This window comes from Poecilia formosa, unplaced genomic scaffold (genome assembly GCF_000485575.1).
Source record: "Poecilia formosa unplaced genomic scaffold, Poecilia_formosa-5.1.2 Scaffold140, whole genome shotgun sequence".
NCBI lineage: Eukaryota > Metazoa > Chordata > Actinopteri > Cyprinodontiformes > Poeciliidae > Poecilia > Poecilia formosa.
Genome location: NW_006800079.1, coordinates 259986 through 279019, shown reverse-complemented (window position 1 = coordinate 279019; position 19034 = coordinate 259986). Strand labels below are relative to the sequence as shown.

Below are 19034 nucleotides of genomic sequence, written 5' to 3'. Positions count from 1 at the left end.
TCTGTGGGCAGAGGATGCACTCAGGTTGCACTGAGCTGTGAAGTAAAGCCTTGATATCTTCAGCAAAAACCTCCTAACAACAATTTAAATAGGAAACGCTTCTTTCATCATTGCTCTGTGCCCTCAGTGTTAGCATACTTATGGTTTGCTTACTGTATTGTTATCGTAGCTGTTAGAAAGAGAGAAAATTTGATGCCACAACTTCAGATCGAGATCTGAATATAAAGTGGTTTGAGAGTTTTAACGTTGTCTGCATGATGAATGTAGTTTGGACATGTTTGATTCCCTTCCTCTTGCCTCAGCTTTCAAATCTGTTTACCACGTACCTTTAATGAATACATTTTGAAATTTTGGTGGAATTTATTCTGGAACTTTAAGGAATGCTTCCATTATGTCGGGTTTTTTTTTGTTGTTGTTGTTTTTTTTTTTGGCTGTAGGCGGAACTAAGAGGAGCACTTGAAAAATCTACAAATCAACCTGATGAAAGGAAATTGTTTTCACATTTCAAAGTTGTTGATGTTTCAGTGTGAAGTCCTACGCATACATAATTTAGCCCAGCACCTCTCCTTGCTTGAAGAAAAAAATCCTTTCTTCAAACCAAACATTAAAGCACTTTGAATTAATTGCTTCATTTTAGAAAAAAAAAGAGCCATACTTTCCTCAAACAAACAAGTAGTTATAATTACAGGCCAAACTTAATAAATTACTCTGTTAGCTCTTTTTAAAGGACATCTTTTTGTCTTTTCTCTCCACAGCATCAAATCCCTGCTTGAGGATGTCTTGTGATTTCATGTGTCTGCTAAACCCAACCGGGGCCCGATGTGTCTGTCCAGAGGGAAAAGTTCTGGTCAATGGCACCTGTAATGACATCAACAATTCAGGTGCTGTAGGCTATAATCATCCTGAAATCCTCTGCCTTGCAAAAGGGATTATGACCACTGTTTATCTTTTCTACATATTACAACCACAAACAGAAATGATCATAAATGTCCTGCGTGTTAGACCAACAACAGATGCTGCATAAACATGAAGAGGGACTAAAACAATACAGTTTTCCTTTCTCGCTTTTGTAAATCAAAATTTGAAAAGTGTGGTATGCACATATTTTCATTCCTCTCCAAACTCTCCATCTGAAAGCAGACATGTCTGCCCATTTCTTTGAAAATAATCTCAGACTCAGTCGGATCAGACGTATGTCCTGTGCTACCACAGGTTTTGAATTGGATTTAGGTCTGGACTTTGACTGGCTCTTTCTTGAATTTGCTTTATTCTGAACCATTTCATTGTAGCTTTGTCGGTGTACTTAGGGGTCAAAATGCAAATGAGTATCATTTCTTTCTTTGAACAGTCGTTTCATTCATGCCACTCTCTTAAGAAGTCCAGATATGTGACATGCCTATCTAATAGTTAAGTTTGTGGTTTAACAAAATGTAGAAAAGGCATTGCAAGGGACTGTGTGGCATATTATGCCCCCCACCCCCACTAAACACGGCAAAATGAGCAAATTATATTTTAGCAGCAGTTTTATGGCAGTAATACCACTTATGCATGAGGCATTGTGAACACTGAGAGGTTGAGCAAATCGCCCTCCTGCTGGGATTCTACTTCGGCTTCACACCTCTGTGAAAGTAGCTTTTCAGACTTTATCCACACACCCCTCCGGTTGATGTGATGTGACTGCGGCACGCCCCTGAGCCCGAAGTAAAGGGAGGTCTGCTGTTGTGCAGGTGAACTCTGCCGCCCCCCCTGTGAGAATGGAGGTCGTTGCTTGGCCAATGAGAAAGGAGACTGGAGGTGCTACTGCTGGCCCGACTTTTCTGGGGAGCGCTGCGAGGTGAACCACTGCACAGACTACTGCTTGAATGGAGGCACCTGCATGGGCTCACCACTGGGTAAGTCTGTTAAAATATGCGCGGTGGGCCATGATTTCTATTCAGATATTCCTGTTTATCTCTGCAGGGTTGCAGATTTTGCAGCTTAATTCATGTTTATCTGTTCATACTACCTGCTAAGTACTTATGAAAACATGCACAATATTTCTGAATGCTTTGTATGGTTCTACAGTTGTTTCAGTGAAATAATTTGTATTACAATTAAAGGAGGATATAAGCTGTCATAGCGCCAGAATATCCCATTAATAAAGCTATTATCTTATAGCATTAATGAAAATGTTATCACGCCATATCCTTACATATCAAAAAAGCATTTTATGAGGGTTCAAACATAAACAAAGCTTACTTATGAAATATATATGAAAAAGTAGTGAAGAATGATTTATGACCAGTTCTGCCTGAATGTAAACCTACATGTATGTAGATATTCTGCTGGGAACGGTAACTGAGCTCCAACTAGTTCTTTACTTCAGCAGTGGAGTCTTGATTTGTGAGAATTGAGCACAGCTGATGGTTTTATTCTTTTCAGTTCTCTACCAGAAATCTTGTGTGGAGCGTCTGGTTGTGACTGTTTCGTTCTTGTTCTGATTAAATTTTCTCTTCACCTCCAGATTATGGCGTCAGTGGTGATCAGTGGTACATTTGAAAGTTCAGATTTACGTTTGGTACCAGTGTCACGAGTGCATGTTGCAACAGTAAGGGTGAAAAGGTCTTGAAAAAGCTTTTTATTTATTTATTTCTGTTTTGCTTATGTGCATTGCAACATGTATCAATGTTATAGGTTTTTCATGCCTTTTTGAACACACTTCTGATCATGTTTTCAATACTTATCCCCAGGTCTTTTCACATTATTGCATATAAACCTTTATTCATACAGGAGAAATTTCTTGCGACTCAATGTCTCATTTACAAGAGAGTCCTGTTGTGTATGACACATCACCTCATCATTGACAGGTTTCTTTTATTTTCTTATATTTGTGGATTTTATATCAACAGTTACATTAGTAATATATTTATTGAGACACAAACTGCTCTACCTTTAGAAAGGCGTTACTCACTTAAAGCACGAAACATAGATGTGCAATATGTACTTGGGGTTTAACATTATCGACCCAGTTTTTCATACAAACTTACCCAAACCATTATAGCAGGCACACAAATTTGTTTTCTGTGGAACCGCCGCACATTTGTCTTCTAAATCCAAAGTTGTGCTTTTTTACCAGCCAGGTGAGCAATTTTGTTTTCAGGTCCTGAGTTGCAACAGTCTGAACGATCAACTTTCTATCCGGTTAAGGTCTATTTTATAGTATTCTGAAAGATGAAAAATAACATGTCTGTCCAACAATTTAATGAATAGCTAAAATAAATCTTTTGATGTCAAAATACATCATGATGTAAAGTCGAATGAAGGAGTCTAACCTTGATTTACAAGTTTGTATATTTTTCCTCTTGCATCTTCAGAAAAAGAAAAAAAATCTTCATTTGTTAAAAAAAAGAAACATACAAATATGATAGAAGGGCTTTAGTTCGCAGCATGTGGATTATGTTTCCACATTTATGTTCTTTCAGTGAACAGCCCTATTAAGACTGCTCGAATTCATTAAATAGAGGTATGTAATCGCTGAATGACAACCAGCAAATGGTATTAGAAGCCTTGGTATTTGTTTGAACATAAATGAGTAATAGCCTTTACAGCATTTTATTTTAACGTTCTGAATATGTTGAAGAAAGAATTTATTTTTATTTTGATCCTTAAGAAAAAATAAAGTAACCAAAGTGTTTTTGATATTTTATTAATCTTCCCTTTTTGAAAAATGTGTTGACTTAAAAGAAAAACCTTAGAAAAGAGCTGGGTTAATGCCTTCATTTCTTTGAACAACACTGAGTTTGACTATCAAAATGGCATACCATTCATCACCGTTCATCTCACGTTATCGTGCACGGCTTTCTTTCACCTTTAAATGAAAGCGCTGCACTCCTAGTTAAAATGGATTTCTGATCATGAAAAGACAGCTGTGAGCAAAATAAATATTGCAACAGCAGTCCTTTAAATGTTTAGTGATTTTTGTCTGCACTGAGCTCGTCTGAGGCTGAGAAATATTAACTGGAAAGAGTGACCAAACACGAAAAGAGGAAGAGAGATTAAAGTCAAAATAGATATCCCTAAATCTTCAGCTTTAGTGATTAAAATGGACCAGAAGTGAGCTTGGCATCAATTAGAGGCTGGAATATCTACAGATTTATCTATAAACACACAAGGTGACATTGAATTTTAACTCCCATGTCTTTGATTCATTTTCTGTATAAGCGTAGAAATGTTAGCTTTGGCAGTAAGGACGCTCTAAGCTTTTTTTTTCTTTCTTTTCTTTTTTGTTTATTTTACAGCATCAATGGGGCAAGTGAGATATTTATGCTTTGAGAAGTTTTCAAAGAGGAAAAGATTCATACATTAAAGTGAAATCAAAGCAGAGGTTATAGCCAACTAAATTCATCTTGCTGCTTTTAATCGCACTTCTTTTTCTTTTAAGCTGAGTAGAAAAAGTTTGTTCCAGTATTTAATAGCAACAGATTTCCATCACAGTCTGTCTCCTGCATGTGGGCAATTGGAGCTTTCATGTACCTGTGTACCTCTCTTGTCAGCGCGGTTTGCCTCTGGGTCTTTTTACTCCATAGAAATTTTCATGGCTTCTGATTTTTGGATGCATATCACCATCTCACCTATTAGGTTTCTGCAGAGCTACCGTATTGCGCTGTCTAGATGCAAGTTCAAAACAGACTGAAGCAGTGTTTGGTCTGCTGCCTGCAATCCTTATTGTCTCGAAAACTGTGACAATGATCCAAAGTGAAAGGCTTTTTACTTATATATCATTTCCTATTCAGTGCCTCCTTTTCCACTCATTATTCCCAGGGTAGTGTCAAGGAAAGGCAAATGCCGTTTGGGGATGTGTTCAGGTAACTGGATTTGACATGAGACCAAGCAGAATCAATTGAATCTGATATAGAAGAGTATTGTTTTTATTTATTTTTGCAGAACTTTTTGAGTTTATTTCCCTATCTATTTCTTTTATATAAAATATAGTTTTCAGGAAAAATAGAACATCAATGTTATACACTGTAATTGATAGAAGAAAGGTGTTGTCGTCACTTTATTCCATTGCAATTTGCTTTATTTGACTCTATTTCTAGGAAAACTAGTGTATTTCTATAAACAGAATCATTTGGTGTAAATTATAAAAACCCTGACTTGAATTAACTGAGCTGAATTTACTTGTAGATGCTGATGAAGAAAACCAGAACCGTAATTTGGATGTAAGGGGTGTAGTACAAGGGCTCTCAGTCCTATCTCCGTGTGTCCATATCTCAGACGTCTTGGCTGGGTAATGTTTGATTGAAGCCTGCTCCTGGAAGAACTGGTTGCTTTTTTGCCTTTGCTGCAAAGATATCACTCTGCGGGGCTGATCCGCACCCTGGGGAGTCTGGCCAAGAAGAGAGAAAATTAGGGTCTCTGGAGGTTCTGTTTGTGGGTCTTTGGGGGATCAGCCACATGTGCAGGAAGTGACTAGGAGCAAATTCTCCGCTTGCAAATCCAAAATCTATTTCACCAGAATAAATTAACAAGTTCACGCATGGAGCCGCAGCAGATGTGACTATTTGCAACAAATTCATCATCTTATACTGATATCTGGCTTGGTTTTTCGTTCTTTTTTTTTTCTTTTTTTTAGCAATCCCTGCAGGCTTTATATCCTTTATCTGTAGTCTGAGGCAACCTACCAAAGAACAACACATTGCTGTGAAAAAGCAATTGCTCCCTTGTAGTTTCTTCTTCTTTTGTTTTTGTTTGTTACAAGTAAATGTTTCAGTTTTTTAAGCAAATTATAGCATCAGCCAAAGATACCCTGAACAAACAATAAATACATTTTAGATGATTATTTCATTTAAGAGTGGAAAAACCTATCCAAACTATTCCGATTCCTATCTTAAAAATTAATTGTCCCTTAAATCTAATAACTGTTTCAGCCAATCTAGATGGTAAGAACTGCCAACTAGTGTTTACGATATCTAGCAATGATTTCGTACATCTCCTTTTTTTACATCTCTGTGAAAGAATTTTGATCCACTTCTCTTTGCTGGATAAGGATGAGCTGCAATTTTAAGGTCATACTACAGCATCTCAGTCAGATTTAAATCTGGACTTTCACTCCCAAACCTAGCAATCAAGCTCATGTTTTTGTTTTTGGCTAACATCAACAGTAGTTTTCACCTTGGAAACCTCAACAGGGATACCATTTTTACTCAGTATATGTTTGTTGTATGATGAACAATGACCTTAAATGATGCATGTGAAGTCTTAGATGTTGTTGTGGGTTCTTTTGTGACCTCCTGGATAAATCGGAATAGCACTTGGAGTAAATTTGTTTGGCTGAAATCTCCTGGGAAGTGTCACCACTGTTCCTTTTTTTACTAATGAACATACTTGTTCACATAAAAGCTTTAGAAATGGCACTGTAACGGAGTGGTGTGGTGACGCAGGGGTTAAGCACAACCCACATAAAGAGGTCTTACTCCTCAACACCGCTGTCTCAGGTTCGATTCCTGGCCTTGTGACCTTTGCCGCATGTCTTTCCCATTCTCTCATTACCCACTTTCCTGTTAGTTCACTATCAAAAAAAGCCCACTTTTAAAAAATTGCATTGTAACACATTTTACAGACAAATACATGTTTCTAGAAGGGGATATGTTTTGGATATGTGCTAAATGACAGTAAACCCATTATTTTACTAGGGGATAATTACGTTTTCATCTGGGTCCAACTTGGTTTGAATTCCTTTTTCTGGTCTGCCTCAGAAGGAGGGAACAGTGCAATCAATCAATCAATCAATCAATCAATCAATCAATCAATCAATCAATCAATCAATCAATCAATCAGTCAACCACACCATCCTAAACACCAACACTGTTTAGGATGATGTACTGCTGGCCTTAACTCGGGATATCGTGGGTCAGTGGGCAGAGTACTTTAAGATCATCGCAATCCTGCCTTGCAGTGAGAAAGTGTGGGCTGGGGACTTTGAGTCAGCCTCTCCAATCTATGGTGCTGAGGTCACCATGGTGACTGCACATTTCTGCAGTATACAGAAATGTGTATATATATAAGTTTCTCCTATATATTAAATCATTGTTCAAATAGGCTGATATATTCATTTGTGTACATGCCTCTATATAAGTGCCTTTCTATTTAGTAATGTAAGAAGGCTGCATTATGTAGAGCTGACTCTATGTCAGCTCTACATAGAGTCTTTAATACCTTTCAACTTTCACAAAGCCAGGCTCCTCCATTCAACAATGGACAATCATCAGCAGGTGGTACTTGACAAATTCTCGCATTGTGGACTACCACGTTGTTATGGATACAAGCCTCCATTTATGTCATGCTACACCAGTATGTAATTTCACAATCCCCATTTATTTAGCTAGAATAATGGCTTTTGAAATGTTCAAGAGACAGAGTCATTCGTCTTGTAGCCACTTCTTTACTTCCTGGACAACATTCTGAATAGAAACAATATTCTAATATCAAGATGGGGATAGAACACCCCAAAATTTTACTCAAGTGAAAGTAGCACTACTTCAACACATTTTATTCTACTCATAGCTCATAGCTTCTTTCTGTGACTCTTCCATAAAGCCCAGATTTGTAATGTAAGACTAAGTGTCCTCTCTTAGCTGTGGGTAGCTGCAGCTAGTCCAGAGTTACAGTGGGCTTCTTAACTGCTTCTATGAATAATGCTCCCATTGCCTGGTCTGTCAGTTTGGGTGCACAGTCATGGTTTGGTGATTTTCCCATTGTGTCATTCTTCCTATTTTCTAATGATGAATGAAATGGAGCTCTGTGAGATGTTCAAAGCTTTGTATGTTATTCTATAGCCTAGCCCTGCTTAAATCTTCTCCACAGCGTTAGACCTGACCTGCCTGGTATGTTCCTTAGTCTTTATGATACCTACTAATCTTCACAAATGTTCTCCATCAAACCTTTGATTTTTTCACAGATAAGTTCTATTTTTCTCAAAACTAAACTACAAATGTGGACTCCATTTAATAATTACTCAGCATATTAAATTATTTCTGTTTTCAGCCAACCAGGGACATTCAGATCTTTGACAGTTAATTTAGTTTCACCATAATGACCAAGATTGGATATTTTAAAATGCTGACTTTTTAATCTGACGTAACATATTAAACTGTATCATTGGCACCTTTATTACATATCTTAATGTAAGTCCTGCTGCTCATTATAAAAAAGTTCTTACTCCTCTGTTGAATCGTTTTCAGATACACTTTGCTTTACACTAATTGGCTCATACCTGAATATCCACTAAGGCATACCTGTCAGTCATTTAGATAAAATCATACATATAAATTAATGACCCAGATACAAAATTATCTGATTTGTGAAACTTTTCAGGATTACCAAAGAAATAGTCAAAATGATCCGGGCTCTGAACGTGGAATCTAAAAATCATCTGGAGACGTGATTAGGAGGCCGCCAATATTACCTCCCTGTTGGAAATATCCCAGCCATGTCTGACAAGGAATAAATCTGTGGCCAGAATGTGAAGTCATTGGAGCAATTATATGCCTGCTGTTTCTGGCTGAATTAAAAGCTGGATCGGCCTGAAGGACATGTCAAACAGCATACCTCCGCTTGGTACCATAGCTGCCAATCAGTGGAAGCCTCGAGATTCACATAAATATTAACCGGTACAGACCAAAAGGCAGTTCCTTGAATAACTTTTACATGACTTCTTTGCTTTCGATTTTGCCCCAGACTTGAATGCTGTGAAAATAAACTCTCCTGCAAAGTAGTTTAGTTAGAGATGGCACAATTCTTAACACAATTGACTCCAAAAGAAGTTCCATGGTAAAGCCTCTTCCATGCTTCATCCAAAGCATTGAAATTGTTTCTAATTGACGTAATTGCATGACTAAATATTGTGTTATCTAGTTTGCAGAGAGGCTTTCTCTTCCCTTTCTCAATGCCCAAACTATTTTGCACAGAGCTCTGGGTGATTTGTTGTGTGATTGATGAGAAGTTTATGGGCATATTTTATGCAGAAATGTGCTCAGACAGCAGTGTTGATATTTTGCTGCTACTAGTCCACTTCCACTGTCCAGTTTTTGATTTTGCCGACAACATGAATACTTTTGAGGTGTATTTATCATACACAGTGAGGAGTTGCATACATTTGTTTGATTCTTCACAAAATACCTAAGAAGATTGTCAAACGGCTAAAAAAATTATTGGGTGGAAATTGCAAAGTCAGCCATGGAGGAGGCTTAACTCTAGAGAAGCCTCAGAGATCCAAATATCTGTTTGAAGAATTTATTGACTAGACAACTATGGTTTATGCACTGCAGAAATTTGACTTGTATGGAAGAATAGGAAGAAGTCACTAATAACAGAAAGCCATAAGAAGTCCATTTGCAGTTTTCCACAAACCACACAGGGAACTCAACAAACATGTAAAAAAACAAACAAAAACAAAACGTTCTATCTTAGGCCGAAACTGTACTTTTTTTTGTACATGATGGGAAAGTGAAGGTTTCCAATTGTAATTTGGTTTGTGGAAGAAAAATACTTTGTCCATCATATAAAATCCCAATTAAAACACAAAACAGACTTTTATGATAAATCTGAAATAGTTAAAGGGGTGTGACTGTTTTTGCGAGCCCATTTAGAAAAAGGAAAATTGAGGACTATAACAACCCAAATCATAACTGTGTGTACAGTTGGCACTGATCTGTACAACTTTGACTGTGTTTTTTCACAGGGAAGCCTACATGCCGTTGTCCTGTTGGATACTCTGGGCCTTTCTGTGAGAAGCGGATTTGTGACAATTATTGTCTTAATGGGGGGACATGTGACGTCACTCAGGGAAATCAGCCTGTGTGCCGCTGTATGGCAGAGTACACCGGGGATCGCTGTCTTTACCGTGAGTTCTTCGTCTCAACTCGTGGATTGTTCTGGAAACCTGCTCTTTACATAACTGACATTCCCTTGTAATCACACAAAGCATTAATCTGTATTCAGCTACCCGGGATGAAACTCCCAGAAAAAAATATATATACTTTTAGCACACGTTTAGTGTTAAACAAAAGCAATTGCCCAAAGAGTTATCTTTCCACAAACACCACATTTGCTTCAATTTGCAGATAAACAGAATTAGAGTTCTTCCATCTCACATCCTTTGGGTATTTCATTTCCACAGTGATGGATTTTCTTTAGCAGTGCATTGACATAATGGGATGGGGGAAAACAATTCCAGTTGCACATCATTAGTATTTTCTCACTGCTGCTTGCCCAAGGGGAGATATGTTTCCATCTGTGGCTAAGATGTCATTTGATGTGGATAATTAAGTCCCATTAAAGCCCTGTACAATTCTTATCTAACCAGCTTATACACTAACCTTTCCTTCTGTGCTTCTCGATATGAAACAGACATCTGCCACCACTACTGTGTGAACTCAAAGGCCTGTACGTTATCCAGCAGCGGCTATGTGGAATGTGTGTGTCCCGCAAGGTATGAAGGGAACAAGTGTGAGGTGGACAAGTGTCTCCGATGCCATGGGGCTCCCTGCCTTATTAACGAGGAAACTTTAGATGTGGTTTGCAAGTGAGTGTTTGGCACTCCCGTCCATTATTTCTGTTGCTGAAATCTTTGGGGTTTATATTTTCTGTTCATTCATGGGGAAAGACGGCATATTCTCACAGTTGCTGCCTCCACAGACTGTAAGCTCTCTGTATTGATTTGATTAAATAAAAAAATAAAAGAAAAACTTTTAGTCTACACACCACTGCTGCAGAATTTTAGCTGCTAATAATGTCAGTGCAATAGAAGCCAGGTTAGCAACTTGCCATTTTTTTCACGATAACAAAATAGAACAAAACCAAAATGTCAAGCTGAAATACTGCAACAGAATTAAAGATTACAAAAAAAACATCAAAAGAAGCATGTTAATTAAATCAAAACCTCACACCAACCTTTCTTTCCAATTTACTTACATCTTAAATTTGGAATTCACTGTATAACTTTAATTTTCACAATAAATGGTTGCCAAATTTGATAGAATTCATGTTATTGGTATTTTATCACATGAGTAATTTTCTCTAAAGGGAGAGTCGACTGAGTAGTCAGTCCTGTCTACTCAGCTTTGGTCTTTTAGTATTTTTCCATGACTGTTCATTTATGGGGAAAATAAACAACGTATTCCCAATATCACAGTTGCTGCCCCGACCAACTGGAAGCTCTCTGAATTGCTTTGATTGAATTAAAGCAATTCACCAGCATTTAATCTGCTAATAATCTCAATGAAATAGAAGCCAGCTTAGCAATTTACCAATATAATTTATCTTTTATTTGGTTAGTATTTACTTACAATGCATTTTTGTGTATTTCTTATGTTAATTGATTATTTAATTGGTTGGTTACTATCACATTCAAGGAAAAACTGTTGGTAATATTTTCTATATTATTATTTTGTATTGATATTTACATGTTTTATATATTTTTATTTTTGTTTTATTCATTCATGGTATTATGTTGCAGCTTTGCTTTTGTTTAATTCTCATTAATATTTCTGGTATGATTAATATGCATTTTTTTTTTACTGCTAAATTATTTGTTTTCTGTTCTATTTTTGTCTGCATAAAGATTAGCGTAGAAATGCTAACATTTAGTTTTTACACCTCTAACCATGTGTTCAATGTTGCTATTTGGTGAAGTCTCTTCTCTTCCAACAATTATGCATGTGTTTGACAAAAACCACCCAGAACTCCTTCCCTCCCCCATCTTGTTAAAATATAGTTTTTTGCTTGTAACATGAGTCAATTATTTCTCCACCCTCCAGCTGCACAAATGGTAGAATTGCGCCAAGCTGTCAGCTGTGTGATGGATATTGCTACAATGGAGGTACCTGTCACCTGGACCCCGACACCAGCCTTCCATTCTGTCAGTAAGTTACAGCCTAATGGGTGAAAGAGGTGTGAGGGAAGAGAGCTGAATGTTTTCTACGCAGACTTGGTTTTACTGAAATACTGGCTAAGGAAAGAGTGGCTTTTAGAGCAGGAGGAAAAATTATCAAGGGATATCTTTCTCTTTGCCTCAAGAACTCAACAAAATAAGTGTCTCCTTTTTGGATTAGAAAAAAAAAAAACCTCTTTAAATTGAGAGAAGATCTGATGTCACTGTTTGAAGCGCCAATGAACAGCAGGGGGCTGAGTGCCAGTACACCACCCTGTGCAGCGTGACACCTCTCTGTGGCTTAAGGGTTTAGGCAGATAAAAATTATTTGAAACTGTTTCAAAGCCTGCCATTCTGAACATCTCATGCTGTTCCTCTCTGCCGTTTAAAGCTCATGTCAGACCTCGGTGACTGTCTTCAGCAGCTGGCTTTAGAAGGTTTTTTTCCTTCAACAAAAACAGAAAAAGTTCCGTATCTTTGCTTCAGTATGCCATGAAACTCAAAAACTTGTTCCAGACAAAAGTTAAAGTGGCACGTGTGAGGGAATCAAGACGACTCGCAGTGCTGTTTAAAATGAACACTTCCTCTGCGATAATCGCATTCATTGCGTGTTGAAAATCTGTTCAAGGGGGAAATTGGAAATTTATTTTCAAAAGCCATCTGTCTAGTTTTCCCTTTTTTTAAATGCTCATTGTCCACTGTAGTTAAATTGAAATTTGCGGTCACCTCTCTCCGAATTCCAGGGGATAGAATCAATTTCTATGCAAATTACTCCATCTTATTCGATGAGGTTAACAGATCCTGATAATGCGGTTTATTATTTGCTCCAAAGACTTGAAATTATGTGAGATAATGGATATGGCGGTGTCAAGAAATCATAAAGTTTGACCTTAATCCTCCGAGTTAATGTGTGTTTCATCAAGCTCCCCAAATGCAAAAATCCTGCTGTGTAACGCTGATTCAATTGTGATTGCATTAAATGCATAAAAAAGAAAAAAACGGCCCTGCAAAAAATACAAGTTACGAAACATTGAAAAGAATCTATTAGTGCGAGAAATCCTCAATTGGCCAATATTGTCTAGTTAGACAAAAACCTTTAATAATTTAAGCTTATAATGAACTTTCTTTACATTTTCTTGCATAATATTGTAGCTGTCTTAAGTACAGATATTTTTTTTCCAGATGTTGTAAGTCTAATTCTATAAGATAGCATTAACTACTTTGCTTTTTTCAAGGACAGAGCTTTATATCTTGTCTAAAAAATGATTACCCAGAAAGAAAGGCAAATGTAATTGATAATCTTTCCCTTTCAAATCTAACAATTATTATTTAAGTTTCCTAATAATTGAAACCATTAGGCATGCATCAGCAATAGAAGGGTTTTGTTTTGTAGTTCTAGACCAGGGGTGTCCAAAGTCGGTCCTCGAGGCCCGGCATCCTGCATGTTTTAGTTCTCTCCCTGGTTTAACGCACCTGCATCAAATGATGGCTCATTAGAAGGCCTAAGGATAACATTGACTTGCTGAGGAGGTTGTTGCCACCACCAGGGAGAGAACTAAAACATGTAGGATGCCGGCCCTCGAGGACCGACTTTGGACACCCCTGCTTTAGACAAACAGACATTTTTCTTTCTATAACTTCTACAGCAGAGAAGTTGTAGTCCTCTTCAAGTTCAACCTGTACTAGGAGAAATGAGATTCGGTGTTCGAACAATAAAAAGCTGTCGGACTGCTGGAGACTTTTAAAATTTTAGCAGATTGGAAATCGTAATATTTTAAACCTTTGGAAACCTTGGCACTGGAAAGTGGCAAAACAGACTTTCATATAACGTGTCTTTTAGAGGAGACTCTTCTTTCCTTCTTTTTTTTTTTTTACAGAAGCAGATTTATGTTTTCACATGATTTATTTTCCTAATTTACTCTCTGAAAACGCAACACTGTATTACTCCGTCTGACAACTGAAGGTGCTTAAAGGATTTAGTGAGTCAATCTCCATTCGTCAAGCAGCCAAGTGTTCAACAACATACATTCTCTGGGCCCTTTCATCACTCCCAACACAATGTTTTGCAGCTGCACTTCAGGGTTCAAGAACCAACGTTGTGATGAGCTGGCCAACCCCTGCGATTACTTCTGTCAGAATGAGGGGATGTGCACATTAACAGCTCTTAACAAACCTCGCTGCAAGTAGGTCCCTCTCACCTCTCCAGCTTTGTTCAGAGCCCACTCACCTCCTTTGTATACACTCACCCTCCTCCACTCCATTTAGCATCATTTCAGACTCTGCAGTTGGTAAATCTTGTACCTTCTTGTAGCAAACTGTCAAGTAATAAGTGCTAGATATATACATAAAATTCAGATATTATTTTCTTTGGTAATAAAGTTTAGGAACATTCGATACTAACCTTACCATGTTGGGAGAATTTTATTTATTTTTTTTTGTATTTATTTACGTATTTTGTGTTTCACTTAAAAATCCTTTAGGACAACAATTTTTAGATGAAAGCACCAAAATGAAATAAAATCTGGATTTGTTTGAGGAAAAAAATCTGCGCAAAGAAATAGGCATTAAAGACAGAAAAATCCTCTTAAAGAAGACCACTGATAACTGTGATCTTTGGAAGCAAAGTGACATTTATTTGCACAGTAGTGCATACTGTTACCATAGGACGCTGAGTGTTTTTCTGGATTAGCTGCTCTTCTATTATTGCAGCATTCTAACACCAAAACTTTGTTTTAGCAGATAAAATGTTGAAGTCTTAATATAAGATGTTACAGTTTATGGTTGTGGTTGCTGACATTATTAAGCAAATAATTAAACGATTTAAAATGTTTAGATAACATATATTTCCAGACTAAAACTTCCTCAGAACGTTTTCAACCATTTTTGATGCAAATACAAAAGTCAATCATCAATTTCTGACGAATGGATGGATGGGTTAATGGAAGGATGGAAGGAACATTGAGACAATTGGACGTGGAATAAGATCTGGAAATATTCTTTCTGATTTCACCAGGAAGATGCATAAATTAAATGTATGTTATTCTAACCTTCACTGCAGCCCTGTTTCCACCCCAGACCCACTCTTTCAGTAGGATCTTATGATTACATTAAGCCGCCAGTAGACACAGAGTCAGTGAATGTACTGTACTCTGGGCACTAATGGTATTTGTTACATCTTGAACAGTTATTAACTAATACAGCACTTATTACATTGTCAGTTGCTGCATGACTCAGCATCTTTGTTGGCCCCTTTACTGCCACCCATTTGCCCATCTCATGCAGTCCTCACTGTGCACAAGTGAACCCCAGGAGAAATAAAACATGGTGCCGTATATGTGTAATGTGAGCATCAGTGTGTGTATTTACATCCTGTTCATGATTAGCAGCTAAACATGTCAGGTAAAGGCCTGAATCATTCATAATTTCCCATCCCAAAACCGAGTAATTGATGTAATTTTCTTTAAAAAAAAAGCTTAGATTTATTTATTTTTTTAGGAAGTTTGTTTTCTTGGTATATACTTTGGAAAGGAGATCAAACTCCACCTTGCCTCCAACCTCCTATTAAAATTCATGTCGCACTGACATTTCGTCCTACAAAGGCGGGATTCATTTCCCGCATCTATGGGGCTGCATTCTTATTTTTGATAGCCGGATGTTCTGACTCTGATACTGCATGTAATTTAGAATAATTTCATCACCCTGCCGCGCCCACCTGATCACTCATGCTTTACGGGCCCATCTGCGACTACTGTAAAATTAAACATTACCCTTTCTAACAAGGGTCATACATCACACCCATTGGATTCCATTGGAACACAAATGAGATGAGATTTGTTGTCCTGCTGTCATTTTATTTATTTATTTTTTACGTAAATCTTTTTATTAACTGAATAATCAACGCTAGAAAATTAACGCACACTGTTTGTGGACACAATATGGATGTACATAGTGCTTATTCTCTCTCCAGGTGATGTGTTGTGTTTGTTGGATCAAAGCACCTCACTGCAAGACTGATTCATAATGTGTTGCACATGTGAACCACTGTCACATCATATACTGTAGTAAATTTGCTAAGGTGTTTCCTGAGCAATTTGTCGACTAAAAAAAAGAAAGCTAAAGATGTTTTATTCACATTCTGCTTTAACTTCCTTCAGATGCTCTGCCAATTGGGCTGGGACACAATGTGAAAGGCCTGCCCCTAAAAGCAGCAGATCAGACAACACAAGTGGAGGTAAGAAGTGGAGAAATCAACAAAAATAAGGATAAGAATCCCATATTTTACAAAATCTCATTTTTTTTTACATTTAAACCTCTGAGACGTGATCATGCAGTCCTGTTGGACATGAAGGTCATAATGAGTTACGGTATTAATTGGTTTATTTGAATTGTACTTTTTCCAGGGTGGGATGATTAAACAACAAACAATATGAATTTGATGTTTGTTAGACATATCAATCAATCAAATTTTATTCATGTAGCACATTTCAGCAGCAAGGCATTTCAAAGTACTTTACAGCATGTGACATTGAATAAACAGTAAGAAAGAAAGAGATTTAAAAAAAAAAGATTGGAATTTGAAAAAAAAAAGATCTAGATTTTTAGTCAAAATGCCATTTGACAAGGACTGTAAACCTCCAGATTTTTCAGTTAAACGCCGTTTAATATGCCATATATATGCCTGTTTGATTAAATATCCACAATTTTTGTTGCCAAACCTCAGGCATAATTCTGCTGGCTGTTATACCAATGTATTTAAAAGAAATGGAAGAGCTCATTTAAAAATGTTGGTTTCAGCTTGCTTCATGTGCATTTGGGATCCTAGTCCCCGATGTGTCAGAATGGGTTTTAGAATGGTTAATTACAACAGCTTCTGGAAATCCCCCTATCCTCAATCCGAGTGAAAATGTCTTGCCTATGCTTAACGGAGGAGTGTGCCAAGAGACCAAACAATTTAAATTAGCTTTATGGTTTTTGATGAGGAAAGAAACCAATATACAACCAGAATTATGCCAGAAGCTGGTTGATGGCTGCAGAAAAATATCTAGTTCTGTGAGACATCCTAGGGGACTTCGAACTAAGTATTAGTTGTGGTGTATGCAAATATTTCAGCTAATATGCAATGTTATAGGAAACACAAAAAATTCAAACTTCACTTGTTTCTTTTTTTTTATTATTGCAGTTTGCAGCTGTTTGGTTTAAATAAGTCAATAAAATATTACAACAAATACGACATTCATGCTTATGATGAGTTTCTGTACACATCCGACTGGAGCTGCAGGTTATGAAGCAGGTGGATTATCTCTGTTTGCTGCTTTAACCGAACCTAAAACTCATGTCAGATGATTAATCAGAAATATGTCTTTGTTGTAACTATCATTAAGACAGGAAACGATTACTCCAGTAAAAAAAATTAATAGAATTTATTAAATATTAAATGTATTTATTAATATTGTACTAATTAAGACAGTATGTCCAAACTTTGCAGGCATAACTCTCTCTATCAGCATTACAAAATCAGAAAAAAATCAAAAAGCAGGAGCTGTCAATAATTAAAAAAAGGTCAGTCTATAAAGTAAGTTTAAATAATAAAATATTGATGATGCTATGAATATCAGTTATAAAGATAGATAATGAATAAAAAGAGATAAGAAGAAACTTGCGACAGCAAATGACAGATATTGAAGACAATGTCTTACAATAAAGAACAAAACACTTTAGTGTCAAAATCAAACAAGACATATTTAAGTATGTTTTAACATACAATCATAGAATAAAAAGCAATAAATGAGTAACATTTTACATTTACTTATTAATAAATCTAGATAAAATAATATTTACTGGGCCATTTATATCCTCATACAAGAAAGAGTTGACACATTTTTCTGTGGGAGTTGCTTAGTAGCTGGTTGGAGAGCACATTAAGATTTCTAATTATATTCAGTATATTTCCTAACTACAATAACTTAATGAAATATCAGCTAACTTCAGGTCAGAGAGGTGGACTTCTCTTTGAGATTAAGTAAACACTACATAACAATCAAAAGCTGAAAACATGTCCCTGTTTTGTGAAAATGTGTGTTGCTATGGCGACTTTCTTTAGGTTTCTGAAAACTAATCTGTTAAAGCTCCCGTCATAGCACAGCCAGCCTGAGTGACATTCTAACAACAGCCAACAGTCACCAGTTACCATTGTATGGATCCAAAAGCCTTCATTGAGCATATTTACTTTGTTCAGTTCAATAGGTCTGAATTTCATTGGTTTATCTTCTAATTGATGAAGTAAACTTGAGTTACATTTTGTAGTTGTACTTGTTGGACGTTTTATGAACTTTTAATACACACTTTAGCACCAGTTTTATATTGTTTCACTGTTTATCTACTGGGTATATTATATATTATCTGAACAGATGCTTGGTAAATAGAACAAAGTAATGCCAGCTGAAAGTTAAAAAGAACAAAATCAAAGTTGACCTTCTGTGGTAACTGTCTGAATTCACCTCAGCTCTGTGTTTATTTCTAACACTTCCCTCCATCTCTCATCTGTTCCTCCTCCAGGAAGCATTGCCATCATTGTACCTCTGGTTTTGCTGGTTATCCTGATCGTGATGGTGGTGGCAGGTGTTTATATCTGCAGACGGAGGCAAAGGTATGCAGATAAAAGGAATAAAACGATAAAAATTGAAAGGGTGGTTTCTAAGCAGCAGGTGATGACACTATCAAACAATGTGCAGCTTTGAAGATGAATGAAAGTCTCAACTTTCATTCTGAGAACTTTGTTTGGCTGTTTTGAATGTAACTACCCAGCCAAGTTAATATTCTCCCAGCGTTGTCTGGTGATGTCTTGTGTGGACGTGTGCAGCACTGGGAGGTGAGCTGACCTGGATGTTGTGGTTCATGTTAATGACTCTCTTTCTTTCTGACACACACACAAAAACACACACTCCTCAGGGGAAAACGTGTGCAGAGGCAGCCCATGACAAACGGAGGGATAAACGTGGAGATTGGTAACCCGTCATACAACATGTATGAGGTGGACCACGACAACCATGCTGATGCAGGCAGTCTGCTGCGACCCAACTTCACACTGGACCCTCACAAGGTGGGCTTCATTAAATAGCTCATT

The 19034-nt window shown here is 37.0% G+C and overlaps 1 protein-coding gene across 7 annotated transcripts in view; it reads left to right on the top strand.

The window, feature by feature from the left end:
- lrp1bb (low density lipoprotein receptor-related protein 1Bb) overlaps positions 1-19034 on the top strand; it is a 308534-nt gene that overhangs the window by 285311 nt on the left and 4189 nt on the right. For 6 of the 7 annotated variants that reach the window (XM_016676720.1, XM_016676716.1, XM_016676718.1 and 3 more), the window contains 9 exons: positions 756-881; positions 1728-1892; positions 9722-9883; positions 10390-10564; positions 11799-11903; positions 13981-14094; positions 16066-16142; positions 18467-18557; positions 18860-19010. In XM_016676720.1, coding sequence (XP_016532206.1) covers positions 756-881; positions 1728-1892; positions 9722-9883; positions 10390-10564; positions 11799-11903; positions 13981-14094; positions 16066-16142; positions 18467-18557; positions 18860-19010 — 1166 coding nt within the window. The remainder of the gene's footprint in view (positions 1-755; positions 882-1727; positions 1893-9721; positions 9884-10389; positions 10565-11798; positions 11904-13980; positions 14095-16065; positions 16143-18466; positions 18558-18859; positions 19011-19034) is intronic. The other variant, XM_016676717.1, reaches the window with a different exon arrangement.